Source organism: Dromiciops gliroides, chromosome 1 (genome assembly GCF_019393635.1).
Source record: "Dromiciops gliroides isolate mDroGli1 chromosome 1, mDroGli1.pri, whole genome shotgun sequence".
In the NCBI taxonomy this organism is placed as follows: Eukaryota; Metazoa; Chordata; class Mammalia; order Microbiotheria; family Microbiotheriidae; genus Dromiciops; species Dromiciops gliroides.
The window spans coordinates 368,150,785-368,166,405 of NC_057861.1; the positions used below are offsets into that span (position 1 = coordinate 368,150,785).

At 34.7% G+C, this 15,621-nt stretch overlaps 1 protein-coding gene across 3 annotated transcripts in view; it reads right to left on the reverse strand.

Moving 5' to 3' along the window:
* CDH12 (cadherin 12) overlaps positions 1–15,621 on the reverse strand; it is a 1,430,569-nt gene that overhangs the window by 8,949 nt on the left and 1,405,999 nt on the right. For all 3 annotated transcript variants that reach the window (XM_043974996.1, XM_043974997.1, XM_043974998.1), the window contains 2 exons: positions 5,819–5,940; positions 1,076–1,193 (listed from right to left, as the gene is read on the reverse strand). In XM_043974996.1, the coding sequence (XP_043830931.1) occupies positions 1,076–1,193; positions 5,819–5,940 (240 nt within the window). The remainder of the gene's footprint in view (positions 1–1,075; positions 1,194–5,818; positions 5,941–15,621) is intronic.

Genomic DNA, 15,621 nt, shown 5'->3' on the forward strand with positions numbered 1-15,621 from the left:
TGGTAGGGATCAGTCAGTTCTCAGTAAATTTGTAGTTATCAAGAGAATAACTCCAAAAGGTCTTCAAGCAAATCCTCAAAGAAAAACAAAACTTGAGGAAAAAATTCAACTAAAATTCCTGGATGAGATGAAGCAAGAGACTGTTTTATTTTTTGAAAGAGTTAATTTTTCTTTTTAATAAATGAAATGACACAAGTAAAGGAGAAAAATTATAAAATAAATAAGATCCATGGAATAAACAATTACAAAGATAACTAATAGCTTGGCACAAGAGGTTAAAAAAAAAAACAAAAACACCAAAAAATCCCAAAATCTTTTCTTAGCAACCAACTCCCTGAAAATAAGAATGAACCAAATAGAAGTCAATGCTTCCATGAAATAATAACAAATATTGAAAAAAAAATCAAACTGAAAAACTGAATACAATGTATCTCATAACAAAAACCACTAATTTAGAAAAACAGATTAAGGGAAAAGATAAGGATTATTGAACTATTTGAATTTCACCACCAAATAAAATCTAGATATTGTATTTCAAGAAATTAAAAAAAAAACTGCATAGATCTCTTACAACAAGTGGGGGAAACGGAAATAAAAAGAATCCACTAGTTACCTCTTAAAGAAACCCCAAAATGGAAACATCTAGGCACATCATAGACAAAATCCAGAGCTTCCAGGTTAAAGAAAACACCCAAGTCTAGTTTGAAAGAATTGCCTGGCTCACTAGTATGTATTATAGGCCTGGAGGCCAGATATTCCTAACTCTTCCAGTTTTCTATCCATTGTACCACTGTCTTTCATTGTATGCATATACGAGGTAAATGTGTCCATATTCTCTCACCTTCCAAAAAGGTCATTCAACCACTTAATTCATCATAGGACTATGCCCAACTTTTTCTCTTGAATAGGGCAATACTTCTTGACTTTTTTTTAAGCTTTGTCCCTTTTTTTCCATTCCAGCAATAGTGAATTTTCTCATTTTATAAACTTTGTGAACAGTTTTATGAAATGCACTAAACTCAGTTACTTTATGGAGTTATGTGAGAAAAGGTCACATTTAGGTGGTTAAACTTACTTCTGTAGTCACGGACTGTAAAATTGGGTTTGATGGCAGCCTCAGGTGATAATCTAAAGGAGAATTGTTGCCCAGCAGGTGAAAGATCTCGGTCCGCAGCACTGATGATCTGAATTACCTGAAACAAAGTTGAAATTAAAAATGAAGGCAGTCAGCCTTTTCAAAAGAACCTTCCTCTCAAAAATTTTAATGAGCTTACTTAATGAAACCTTGCAAACCAGTTTCTCACATGCAATTTTCATAGGCAAATATCTAGAGTTATATATAGTAAATACCTGACACACTGACAGAATTGGAAGTAATTCCCATGAGGTTTGGGTTCATTTTAGTTCAACTAAATAAACATTTATTAAGGACCCACTATAAGGTACTATGGTAGGCACTAGAGACACAGACAAGAAAACCAAAATAGCCTTTGTCCTTAAGGAGCCTGGAAACATTATAAAACTAAAAAGCTTTAAATTTTCATTAAAATATGATCATTTTAAAGGGGGCATTTAATATTCTAAATTAAAGAAATGTTTTCATCTATTTCAAATAAAATAAGAAAATTCCAGTTTTTCTATTTTCAATTTCATTAGTTTTCTGTTTCTAGCTCTGTCATTATTAATTTTATGGCTATACATAAGTCCTTAGTAATTCTTTAGAATAACTAGATAGATTTAAAGAAAAAAAGAACTAAAACTGGAATAAGATTTTAATGAGATATCCCTAAGAGGGGTAAAAATGATGAAAAAGCAAAAGGGTAAATGCTGGACTGGCTGTAAGAATGCAGGCGTGTTAATGCGCTATTGGTAGTCTTGTGAATGGGTACAAACGTTCTTAAGGGAAATTTGGGATTATATATGTTAACCTGGAAATTAAGGAAACAATCAATTAGGAGAAATAAGATCTTTAATCCAGGAAGAGGAACTATAGCTCCTGGTATCACAAAGCTTGGAAGCTAGGAATATCCAAAGATGGGAGGGAAATAAGGACAGGGGTTTTATGAGGTAACAGAACATAAGGAGCTAAGAAACTACCCTTAGGAAAGGTAAATTTCTCACAGACCGAAACTATTTAATGTAAATGAATCTTTTTACATAATAACCTAAAGTCCAGGAAGTAAGCTTGGGAATCTATGGGAGGCTGTAGTTCATTTCTGGGAGATCCATAAGATCTGGAAATGACAAAGACTGGTAAGCCCAAGGCAATTCATTTGTATGGGAAAAAGGAGACTGGGTGGGGAATCAGTTCTCAGTAATTTTTGCTGTTCTCATGTACAAAAATTTATTTAATTCTTTATGCCCTTTGATCCAGCTATCCAGTACTTACAGCCAAAGGAGGTAAAAGAAAGAGGAAAAAGCTCCTTTATATTATATGTGTATATTTCTATGTATTTCTATATATGTATAAAATGCATATGTGTATATATACATATATATGTATATATGGTATAATAATTATTATTATTAACTCTTTTTGTAGTAGCAAAAAAAAAAGTAAACTATAATGATTCCCGAACATTGAAGAATGGTTGAATAAACCTTAGTATATTGATGTAATGGAGTACTACAGTGCTGTAAGAAATGAGGAAACAGATGATTTCAAAAAGACATTTAGAGACTTAGAACTGACAGTGAATAGCGAAAGTTTACAAATGAAATATATGATATATGATATATGATATATGAAGTTGAAGAGTGAAGTGAACAGAAACAAAACAATTTGTACCATAATGTCAATACTGTAAAAAATGAATAGCAGTATTTTTATAAACTGATGAAGAATGAAATTAGCAGAATCAGTAGAAAAAAGTATGAAACAAAAAAATACTATAAAAATTTTGAAAGCTGTAGGAACTGTAGTCAATACAATGACCATTCATGATCCCAGAAGACTGAGGACAAAACAATCTATCCATTAGAAAGTGGTGATGGATTTAGGGTGAGGAATGAGATATCTACATTTCTGTATACAGACAATGGGAACATTTGTTTTGCTCAACTATGCATATGTGCTGTAAGAAACTGCCTCCACCTCTCCTTTGATGTGGGACATGGGGTAGGAGGAAGGAAAAATCGATTTGTTATTTTTTAATATAATGGTTGGAATGCACTATGTATGTGAAATATTGCAAGAACTTTCCAATGAGGTCACTGTATTATTAGTTTGTCTTAACTGTTTTACTTTGTTATGAGAGACTTCTTACAAAGGAAGAGTAATCTGCATTTGTAAAGAAGAAAAATATTGGCATCAATAAAATGTAAAGTGCAAATACAGAAAAAAAAAACAACTTTGATGAGATGGTAAGGCTTATTTTCTCTCATGTAAAGTTTTCCCAGAATGATAAACATATTCAGAGTATGTAAGGTTTGTTGAGCAGAGGAGCTGCATCTAGTCCTACTCAGTGAGGAAAGAGCTCACTACTCACACTCACAAACTAGAAGAAATGTCCCTCATGATAAGACTAGAAAGCAAGAGCTTATTAGAGCAATACTTTCCTTTTTTTTTTTTTTTTTTTTGCAGGGCAATGAGGGTTAAGTGACTTGCCCAGGGTCATACAGCTAGTAAGTGTTAAGTGTCTGAGGCTAGATTTGAACTCAGGTCCTCCTGAGTACAGGACCAGTGCTTTTATACACTGTGCCACTTAGCTGCCCCCAAGATGAATACTTTCCAAATGAAACTCAAGGGCTACCTCTGTTTGTGAAAGGAATTGTTGCTGTACATTTAAAGTACGTGTCTATAGAAAAGGAAATGGTCCTGAGTTACTTGGAGACAGCTTGTAGATGTCCACACTGTTCTCTTTCATATCCAGACATAAGCTCTGAAGGGGCCAATGAGAAAGGGAGTGAAGAAACTCTGCCCATACTCTGTGCCTAGAAAATGAACACTGGAATGTGTGAAGAGTGAATTAAATTCCTCTATTAATAGGTTCTACTGCTACCATTGCCTTACAGTGAGTACACTAAATGCTATCTTAGTCCCAAAATAATTCCATTGACTGCCTTATGGGTTCCTTGGCGACATGAAAATGGATATACTTTCTTAAAGTCCTGAAAAGGACTGATTTTTGCTATGTCTGTGTAATTGAAAACACTCAGGCTACAGTAATCTTTTTTTTTTTTTTTGGTGAGGCAATTGGAGTTAAGTGACTTGCTAGTAATTGTTAAGTGTCTGAGGCCACACTTGAACTCAGGTCCTCTCAAATCCAGGGCCAGTGCTCTATCCACTGTGCCACCTAGCTGCCCCTTTTTTTGTTTTGTTTTTTTGTTTTTGTTTTCTTTTTTTTTTGTTTTTTACAGTAATCTTACTATGGTTAATTTTGGTTACCTGAGAGGCCAGATCAGATTGGAAAGTATGACAAATTTTGAGACAAAATTGTATGAATACTTTCACATTTTTTTTTCTATGTGAAAGCATTATGCCACATTTAATTGTTTGATCACAATTAGATATGGCTTTGCCCATTGGAAAAAAAATCTAAATCATTCAGTTACACAAAGTATAGCATAAAAATGGTTATTACTATAATAAACAAATAAAGAAATGAATGAATGAGGTTTGAATGAGAGGACAATTAATCAAATATCTGTCACCAATCTTGAAACACTATAGATTTGGAGAACTAGTTTTTCCCTAAAGATGCTTATCAAGGGATAATTTTCTTTCTTTCTTTTTTTTTGGTATGGGGGCAATGAGGGTTAAGTGACTTGTGCAGGGTCACACAACTAGTGTCAAGTGTCTGAACCCGGATTTGAATTCAGGTCTTCCTGAATCCATGGCCAGTGCTTTATGCACTGCACCACCTAGCTGCCCCTGATAATTTTAATTAAGGAAAAATGTAACTCTTCAAATTTATATTGTTCTTATAAATGGATAATTTACTTATGTTTAATAACATAATTGTAATACATATATGACTATAGTCTAAAAATGCTAACATAACAAATTTGTTAATTCCAAGATAGAATTAGCTTAAATATTTCAATATTTTCATATCAACATTCTAAACTACAACATGACAGCAATTCAGAACACAGTAATCGATTTTCATTAAAAATATATACTATACACAAAAGCATAAATATGCACAAGTCTTATGACTAACAAACATTAGATGATGGGAGAAAAATAGCTATACTTTCCTAAAGGATGTGTATGCTACTGGCTTAACCTGAGGCCAGAATAAAGCAAACAACTGAATCTGATACCCTGAAAGGGGGAAGGAGAGGCAAGTCTTTTTGTTTCAGTAATATCAATATTTAACATTTAAGATGTTTATCCCAAGGATCCCTAGTGAAAATAGAATATCTTTCTCAGTAAATCAATATGAACCATTTTCAATGTACCAGTTGAAAAGTGAAGAAGCACAACCCTTTTCTCATTCCCTAGGAGAGGCAGAGTATATTTTGAGAAATCCTGGTGGGATGTTTTTTCTATCTTACTTCACTGATAGTCATGATGTTTTTGTTGAGACAATGTACATCAGAGCACGTCCACATATTGCCAGATAGTCCATGCTGTACAGATCAAACAAGGTGATATAGATGGTATATTTTGTCCCCCGTAGAGTAACATATATCATGGATGATCATGACTATGGTAAGGAAGATGAAGATGATGTTACCATATTTCCTCCCTGATAACTTTGCTTCCTTGTGCAGTGTTTGACATGTATCCCTTTGCACACTCCCCTGAGAACAGCCTATGAAGCCCTTTTTAACTGATTCAAAGAATCAAATGTCAATATTAGTGGAATACCTGTCCTGGTTTAGCATTTTCACACACTGCTGTCTCATATGGTACAGAAATTTCTGGAGGAAATTCATTGACATCCAGGACATTGATGAGAACGTTGACTTTGCTGGTTAGTGATGGGTTGCCTATTGGAAACAAAGAAAGGGGAAAATAAAAGATGACAATAATTGGTGAGGCATTATCTGTTCTGCAAATGTTGTTCACATGTCAGAGTTTGAGCAGATGCCATATATTCTTCAGGTATTTTGAAAATCACTGAAGAGACAACAATGAAGTATCATTAAAGTAAAATATCTGCCAATGTACAAGAAGATAGTTTTACTGTATTAGATATTTTTAAAAAGATACCATCAATCAGAGAGGCAGTATAGTAAAAGAACATTGAAGTGGGACTTCTGATACCTGAGTTTACTAATCCTGACAAGGTCACTGACAGTGTGACAAAATATTTAACCTTTCTTGACCTAAGTTTATTTATCTGTAAAATGGGTGATTCAGCTTAGGGCCTGGTATCACAGATACAGTGTTAGAAGGGACTTTAGAGGTCATAGGCATTAACTGACTCAGTTTATAAATGAAGAAACTGTGGGTCAAAAATATTAGCTGCCTTATCTATGTATCCAGTCTGAGTTTCCCTCTTGGAACCCAAATTGTTAGTTGTCTACTGCTCATTTCAAACTGTATAATCAAAAGATATCTCAAATTTAATGTGTTCAAAGCAAAATTCATTATCTTTCCAGAAAAAACAAGGCATTTCCCAAACTTCCTCATTTCTGTGTGTGTGTGTGTGTGCGCGCGTCCGTTTTGGTGAGGCAATTGGGGTTAAGTGACTTGCCCAGGGTCACACAGCTAGTAAGTGTTAAGTGTCTGAGGCTGCATTTGAACTCAGGTCCTCCTGAATTCAGGGCCAGTGCTCCATCCACTGTGCCACCTAGCTGCCCCCTCATTTATTTTTTAAATTAATTTTTTCATACTTCCTCATTTCTGTCAAAGGCACCACTATTCTTCTAACTTTGAGGTTATATTAGATTATTCATTTTTCTTCATCCAACGCATTGAATAAGTTGCCAAATATTGCTCTTTCTACCTTCACACATGTTTCATATCTGGTCCCTTCTTCTCTATTCACACAGACTTCATCACCTTGTGCCTACATTATTGCAATAGCCTCCTAACTAGTTTTGCTGACTCAAATCTCACTCCATTTCAGTCTGTACTTCACACTGCTGCTAAAGTAATTCTCCTTAAACACAAATCTGACTGTCACTCCCTTATTTAATAAACTCCAATGACTTCTGACTGCCTTACTGCATTTAAAATAAAAAATATATTACTCTGCTTAGCTTTTGAAGTCTTTCACAACTTTAGCCCAACCTTAGCTCTTTAATTACGCCCCCATATTCTGTAATCCCAAACAAACTGGCAGTCTCCATGTTCCTCACTAATGATAGTCCATTCCCCATCTACATGCTTTTGCACTATCTGTGTATGTGTATATATGTATATATATATATGTGTGTGTGCATGTATATATGTGTATACCTATATATCCACATATACATACACATATGCGTATATATGTATACACACATATATAATACATATATATGTATATGTATATATATATATATATATATACATATATATGAAATGTCTCCTACTAGAATATAAGCTCCATATGCGTACAGTGGTGTTGTTTTTTCATTAATTATATTTATATCCACAGAGCTTAGCAGATTCTGGCAGATAATAACTAGTTAATAAATACTTATTGGTTGCTCAAGGTTAAACAGCTAGTAAATAAATGGCTGATGTAAGAGCTTAACCCAGGTCTCACTTTCAGGGTTCTATCTACTACACCATGCTTCCTCTTTCAAGTGGATCTCTATGGGTCCTTCTAGCTCTAAATTCTAGGAAAGTTTCTTGCCCCTGATAATTATTCTGCATCATGTATTTTCAGAAATTTTAAAACTAAAACATCCTCATATGTTTAACAAATTATACTGGCCTCCAAAATAAATACATTTTTATAGCTACTTTATATTTATTTTAAGTATTCTGAAATGCATATGTTCATTTCACATTAAACAAACAAACAAACAAAAAGAGACTGCTGAGCATAAAGCCTAGGGGGGAAATTGCCTGTTTATCAGTGGCTTAAGAAACTGTCAAGGGTTTTACACAGGTGAACTTCTGCTACCTTCCAAAGTAATTAGCATCAAATAACCTTCTGTCCAGTGTTGTACTAACCTGGAAGGCATTTTCTGGGTGACCTGTAGGGCAAATTACACTTTCTATATTTTGGTGTTATGGGAAGGCAATAGCTTCATTATTATTATTATTACTATTATTTTGTCATACATAGAAACCCTACCTAGTCATCTAGCATCAGGAAAATTGGCCCAAGTCAATTTTGTGAAGGTCATTTAACCTGGCTTCTGGCACCAGTCCCTTGACTTTATCAGTGCTGGAGATGGATAAAGATCAGAGATTTAGGCATCCAGTGTCTCTTAACAAAACCAAAAGAGAGAATAATTTCTTGTTGAGCTCTCATTAGCAGATAATTCTGAACCCATCAAAGAAATAAATTCTATTCACACACAGTACAAAAGAATGCACAATGTCCACAATTATCTGGCTCCATGTAAAGACAACTGATGCAAAGCACAAAAATATGTGTGTATATGTAAAAGCATTATTTGTGTATGTATGTATATATGTGTATAGGTATGTATATGTTTGTATGTATTTCTCTTTGGAACAAATAAACAAGCCTATTTCCTTAAGCATCTTTAGCTGGAAAACTTTAAATTTACTAATTTTTTTACATGTAGATCAAGTCACAGATTCATAAGAACATATATGTGTGTCGGAATGAAGAATAACTATCTTTTTCAGAAGTTGGTGTGAAGGGAGGCAGAGTCAAGATGGCTGAGAAAAGGCAATTACTCTCTTAAGCTCTCCCCAAACCCCTCTGAACACCTTTAAATCATACCATAAAACACTTACTGGACCAGCAGAACCCACAAAAAGATGGGGTGAAATAGTTTTCCAGGCAAAAACAACTTGGAAGGTTGGCAGGAAAGGTCTGTCCCACCAGAGTGAGAGAAGAACACAGTTCAGCTCAGGCCATGCCAGCATACACTGGTCTCAAGCAAACCAAGAAAAGGCTTTGGTAGCCACTTAATCAGCAACATCAGTGGCTGCTTCTGGAAGTCTCAGCCTGCTGATGATAATGGAGTCAAACAACTGATCAGAAGATCACTGGGTTCTCTTTGCTGGCAGTGGCACAGGATTCTGTTGATTTGCCCATACACAGATGCGGGTCTCAGTTCTGGGTGGCACTCCCAGGGAAAGTGGAGCACTAACACACCAGAGCTTGTGGCTGCAGTGAAGCAGGGACCCTCCAAGGCAGAAAAGAGTGCTTATGGTCACTCACAGACCACTGGCCAGGCCAGGAAAGGAGTAAACACAGCTCTCCTTATATCTTACCACCTTGGAAAAACCAAAAACTTTCAAGACCCTAGAAGTATCTCTGGAAATAGCTGCACAAAAACCTGAAGCTTAGGACAGTGTGCTTTTCACATTGGATACAGAGGCTCACTTTTGCAGAGTTAAAATTTAAAAAGTAGGCTGATTTCCCAGGAAACAACAGAAAAAATATGAGCATAGAAAGTTACTATGGTGACAAGGAAGATTGAAACACATCCTCTAAAGAAGATAGTAAAATAAAAGTTCCTATATCCAAAACCTCCATGAAAAATATAAATTGATCTCAGGCCATGGAAGGGCTCAGACAGGACTTTGTAAATTAAGAGAGGTAGAGGAAAAACTGAAAAGAGAAGTGAGAGTGATGCAAGAATATCATGGTGAAAAAAAGAGTCATCAGCTTTGTAAAGGAGACACATGTGAAAAAATGAAGAAAATAATACTTTAAAAAACATACTAAACCAAATGGTAAAAGGTCCAAAAAGCCAATGAGAAGAAGAATGCCTTGAAAAGTAGAATTGGCCAAATTGAAAAAAAGAGGTATAAAAACAAGGAACAATACAACAAATTGAAAACAATGAGAAAATAGGAGACAATATGAAATATCTCATTGGAAAAAACAACTGTCCTGAAAAATAGATCCATTGAACTACCTTAAAGTCAAGATTAAAAAACAAAAGAGCCTAGACATCATCTTTCAAAAAAAATTATCAAGGAAAACTACCCTGATACTCTAGAACCAGAGGTTAAAAGAGAAATTGAAAGAATCTATAAAGACATAACTTTATATTTCAATAATCCATGGTTTCATAAGGGTAGATACTTTTACTACTAATTAAAAAAAAACACAACTTTTCTATACTTTAGTAAAACATCTGTGACTGAAAAAAAATGTCATCAGCTAGTGGCCAGAAAACCCTAAGGAACTAGCTAGACTAATCTTTGTTTGACAGACAGCCCACTGCTGAATCAGTACTTAGAAACTTTATAGCTTGGCAGGAATTTCCAAAGCTTGGTCTAGCCTTTGATCTAAGAGGGTCTATTCGATGCCACAGGGTATCATCAAAGTAAGACTGTAATATATGATTATATAAGTATGTTATTATCAACATCATTATAATATTATGTTTATAAATATTTAGTGCTTGATTTTTTAACTGTTTTGCTTTTTTTTGAACAATAGTTAGGATGGAAAATACAACTTTGAGGTCTACAGCTTGAATTGCAACTCTGAAATATATAGAAATGTCTTCATCATTATAAACTTTGTGACTGAACTAGAATAATACAAGTAGAGGGGATAAATAATTTATTCAGCTTTTGCTTTGCAAATCAGATCTTTTAGGTTACAAGTTGGGTAGAACAAGGTCTAATAATAAATAGCACATCCTTTGAGATAGCTTCACAATCTGTTACTTGCCTGAGCAGTCTTTATTAGAAAAGATTGTGTATTCTTAGACATTTCAGTTGTACGCTTGTTGTCCTATAGGGAAAAAAAATTAACATGGTCTATGAAGAAAAGATCTTTGATCACCATCAGCCACACTTTTTGGCTGGATGAAAAGGATATGAGAAGCATCATTATTGATTTTTAATAGAGCAACTCATGGAAACCATGGGGGAACTTTTAAAAGCAATCTAAATTGGGGACAGAGGGGAGATAGTAGCAGAGCAGATATAGAACTGATGCCCAGAAAGTCTCTATGATCCTCTGGCCATTTACCTTTGTTCCACTTCAAAGGTACTTATAGAGATGGCAAGAACTAAGCTAGCCCCTAGTACTTATTCAATATTTCATTAAATAGATTTTAAAGTAGTTTAAAACTATGCATGAAGAATGTTATATGGATGGGGAGGAAATTCTTTAATTTTAGCCAACAACTGAGGAAATGGCTTAAGCTGCTGAGAAAGCAAGGACTTGCCTTTTGTCATTATTAACCATTTCTCATTATTAACCATTATTTCAACATGACATTTATATTCATTATTCCCCATAATTTAATTTTCCAGTATCCTTTGGAAATAATGAATTTGATGATCAATAGTTCAACATTAGTTTATTGTACCAAAGGAAAAGAAACTAAAACTCTTTGTACTACATTTCTATGAGAAGACAGTATCCGTATGGCCAAAATCTTCCTCACAGGTCAGGTTTTAGGATGGTATATATCACTGGACCTGAAAATGTATATCTGATTTATAGAGTTTTGATTATATAATTTGATTGTCACAATAATCCTGTGAGGTACATGCTATCATTATCCCCATTTTACAGGTGAGGAAATTCAAGGGTCACCTGACTAGCAAAGGGTCACATAGCTAAAAATATATCTGAGATGGAATATAAACCCAGGTGATCCTGTTTCAAAAGCCAGTGCTTTATCCACTATGTTATACCACTTCTCACTGGAGTAGCAAATTCTATAGCTTACTTGGAGTTTACACATTGACAAAACCCTATAAAATGTCCGGTCCTAATGGCTAAGTATCACACAGACAAAAAACTGAGCCCTGAATGTCTGCAGCACATGTGCCACAAACTTGGGGAGAAAGAGGCATGCTCTTTTCCTTGTGTTAATATAGGTGACGGAGGTAGAAACAGAAGTGGCTTTAGTTTTGAGGGTCAAAGTGTGTTGTTGTGGGAACAGATAAATGAGAGTTAATGTTAGTCTCCATTAATATACATGATTTTATTTTGTTTTACTCCTTTAATTAAATATATATTCTAACTGCATAAGGAAGCTGAATAACTGAAACAGTAGTTAATGGGATGGAGAGGAAGGGTTTTTCCCAGTGGGATCAGAATCTTAATGGATCAATTCATACTAAACAGTTAGAATAATTGGAAAAGCATTTCTATCTATAGAGAAGTGAAGCTATGTGAGAGAGAGCTCACTCTGAGACATCTTTAACAAAAGATGTCTCTGGTGTTAGATACTATGCATAGCAGGTTCAAGCAGCTAGTCTCAATGTCCCCTCAAGGCTACATATGAAAAATAATTACAATGCAAAATACAATATGATCAGTACATGGTAGGACTTCACAGCAGAATGAGTGAGGAATATTTTGGAACTGAGGTAATTAAGGAAGGCTTAAGATGAAAGTTCTGGATCTTGAATTAATGTGCAGAGGTTCGACAGGGGAAAATGTATCAGGAGTGTATGCCAAGCAAAGATAATGACATTAAATGCCTCATGAAAATCTAGGTTTTGAATGCATTATGAAAATAGTGAAGAGAGACATGAGCAGATCATCAATGACAGGGTCTAAGCATCTGCACACTTAGGAAGCAACAGAAATAAAATAAGGAAAGAAGACCAAAATGGAATGTTTGGGCAGCTAAGAGAAGAACTAGGAAAGATAAATGTTAGCTGAAGGAGAAAGTTTCAAGAAAATCATATTGATCCAGAGCATTAATGTTGCAGTAATTTCAGGGGAAATGAGAAATGAAGGAAATGGACAAAGAAAGAGAAGTTTAAAAGTGAAGGAAAGGAGATATATAGGATGATTGCTCAAAGAAGCTGTAGGGTCAAAGATTCATTTAGAGTAGGTGACAGGCAGCAGTCTCCTGTATACATAATTGGAGTCGGAGTCAGGAAAACCTAAATTGAAATGCTGCCTTCAAAACTTACTATGTGACATAGGTTACTTAACCATTCTAGGCATCAGTTTCCTTATCTGTAAAATAAAAAGGGTTAGAATCATTGACTTTTAAGGTGTTTTCCATGACTAAATCTATAATTCTATGAGATATAATCTTGTTTGGGAAAGAGGGAGAAAACACAGTTTTAGAGAATGAGACTATAATAGCATTTTATCTTTAAAATAATAATTCACTTTTTCTTATCATCAAACTATTAGTTCTTTCCTCACTTTCTATAAATATGTTCCAATCTCCCATCATTAAAGATTAACAAATAGAAAACAACAACAAAAGCAAAACAGCTCCCCTTGACCTTACTATACATATATTGTATATCTTCTTTTCTTTTCACTTCTTTACTGAGGAGGAATCAGATGAAAGAGGTAAATCAGGGTTGGTCATTTATATATCAAGCAGCTCAAGAGGGCAAGAGATTTGAGATCATTGGATACCTTAATAATAAAGCTAATTATAGGTTCAAGATTGAATGGAAGTAGAGCAAGAGTGATTAGATGGGAAAACAGGAAGGTATTATGGCACAAGTAGACACTATAAATATGAAGAATAATTTCATAAGAAAAAGAATGGAATAGGTAAAATAAAAGAAATATGACTTAACAGAGATGGTGCAGCACAAATCTCATCCTATGAATAATCCATGTTATTTTCCATTAAAATACCAAAGCAAGTGAGGATAGAATTTGCAAACCTTATAGTTAAAAGAAAATGTGAATTACTTTTAGTAAGACCTGACCTTTGTATTTCAGTACATTTGCTTTTTCCCACATATGGGATCATCTCTAATTCCCTATTCACTTTTTTTTGTTGTTTTTGCAGGGCAATGAGGGTTAAGTGACTTGCCCAGGGTCACACAGCAAGTAAGTGTCAAGTGCCTGAACGCGAATTTGAACTCAGGTCCTCCTGAATCCAGGGCCGATTCTCTATCCACTGTGCCACCTAGCTGCCCCCATATTCACTTTTTTTTTTTGCAGGGCAATGGGGGTTAAGTGACTTGCCCAGGGTCACACAGATAGTAAATGTCAAATGTCTGAGGTCAGAATTGAACTCAGGTACTCCTGAATGCAGGGCCAGTGCTTTATCAACTGCACCACCTAGCTGCCCCCCTCCATATTCACTTTTAAGGAGGGAGCATCAGTCTGTCATAGAGAGTCCCTTACTCAGCTCAGAGTGTTGAGAGTTTTAACTCTAAAAGTTAAAGAAAAAAATATACTTTTATTTCTAGCTTGTGTGAGTGATATGTTCATGCCAATATCAGGGGAGGCAGCACAATAGTTGACTTAGTTCTTTCAAACACTGGTGGAAGAGGCCAAAATCAAAGGGATGATCACTTTAATCTTAGCTTCACTGTATGCCAAGCCAACAGACTATATTCTTATCATTATAGAGGAGAAGGCTGTGAATATGCATTTTTAACAATTTAAATGCAGTCTATTGGCTCAAAAAGAACAGACAAGAAATAAATTTAATGTCCTATTAAATGTGGATCTATGAAGTTTAATGACTATCTCCCTAAAACTAACTTGGACATATGTTGAAATCCAGTGTTGGTACTAAATGTAAATTGCCTTTTATCAGGTGATACTGATTCTGAAATTACATAGAATATAATCTGCTTGCAGGCAAGCACCATATCTTATACATTTGGATTCTCACAGGCACCAGATACCATTTTAGGTACAGGGACAGAATAAACACTTTTGATTAACAAATCAGTTTTACTAGTTATTTCAGAAATGAATACAATTAGTTACGTGGTGATCTACACAAGACAATTTCAAGATTTGTTATATGGTCATCACAGGAAAGGCAGTACAAATAGCAACCCCTAGTTACTAACTGTATGTAGATCTCTGGGGCCATCTTCATATATAGGAGACAGGAAGTTTGTTTGTTTGGTTTGTTTTAAATGTGTTCTGATCCAAAAATACCATGGGACTGTAAACAGCCCTTTTGTGTAGACACAACATAAACTATTTCTTTAAATATAGTTCTTTGAGGTTTAGAGTAATGACTTAATCAGTTTCTGAATAAGTACTGAGGAGTACAGTGTGTTTCAAGCATTACAAAACAACTGATAATAATAATAAACAATAATAAACAATATAATTTCATATAAATTATGATCAATGAACTACATTCCCCATTATTCTAGCATAATAAAGACACCAAGGAAATCTATTGAGAATTCTGGTGAGGGGGGATTTTGTGTTGATTTAATGAAAAAAAAAATCATAGAATGTCAGGGCTACAAAGTATAATAGTTTTCTCTTTTGGACTGACAAATTCTACAGATGAACAAACATATAAGGAACTTGAGTAACTAGCTGAAGGTCATGCAGATTATTAGTGAACAATAAGAATTAAACAATAGTCTCCTGATTCTCAGTTGAATGCATTTGCAAATGCCAATTCAGGGCAAGGAGAAGAGTCAGAGCTGGTGAAATGGCTAGATTTGATTAATTTTGAAAGAAAGTTTTCGTCAAATTTGTGTTCTCATAATGAAGAGCCAAGGATCCATGTCATTCATTTATATCAATACCAGAGAACCTAAGAGTAGCATTACCTATAGGAACAAAAAAGAAGTAGGGTCAATCAATCAGAATGAGAAGGAAGCATCAACCCAATTATATTATAATTTTAACTATTTCCAGA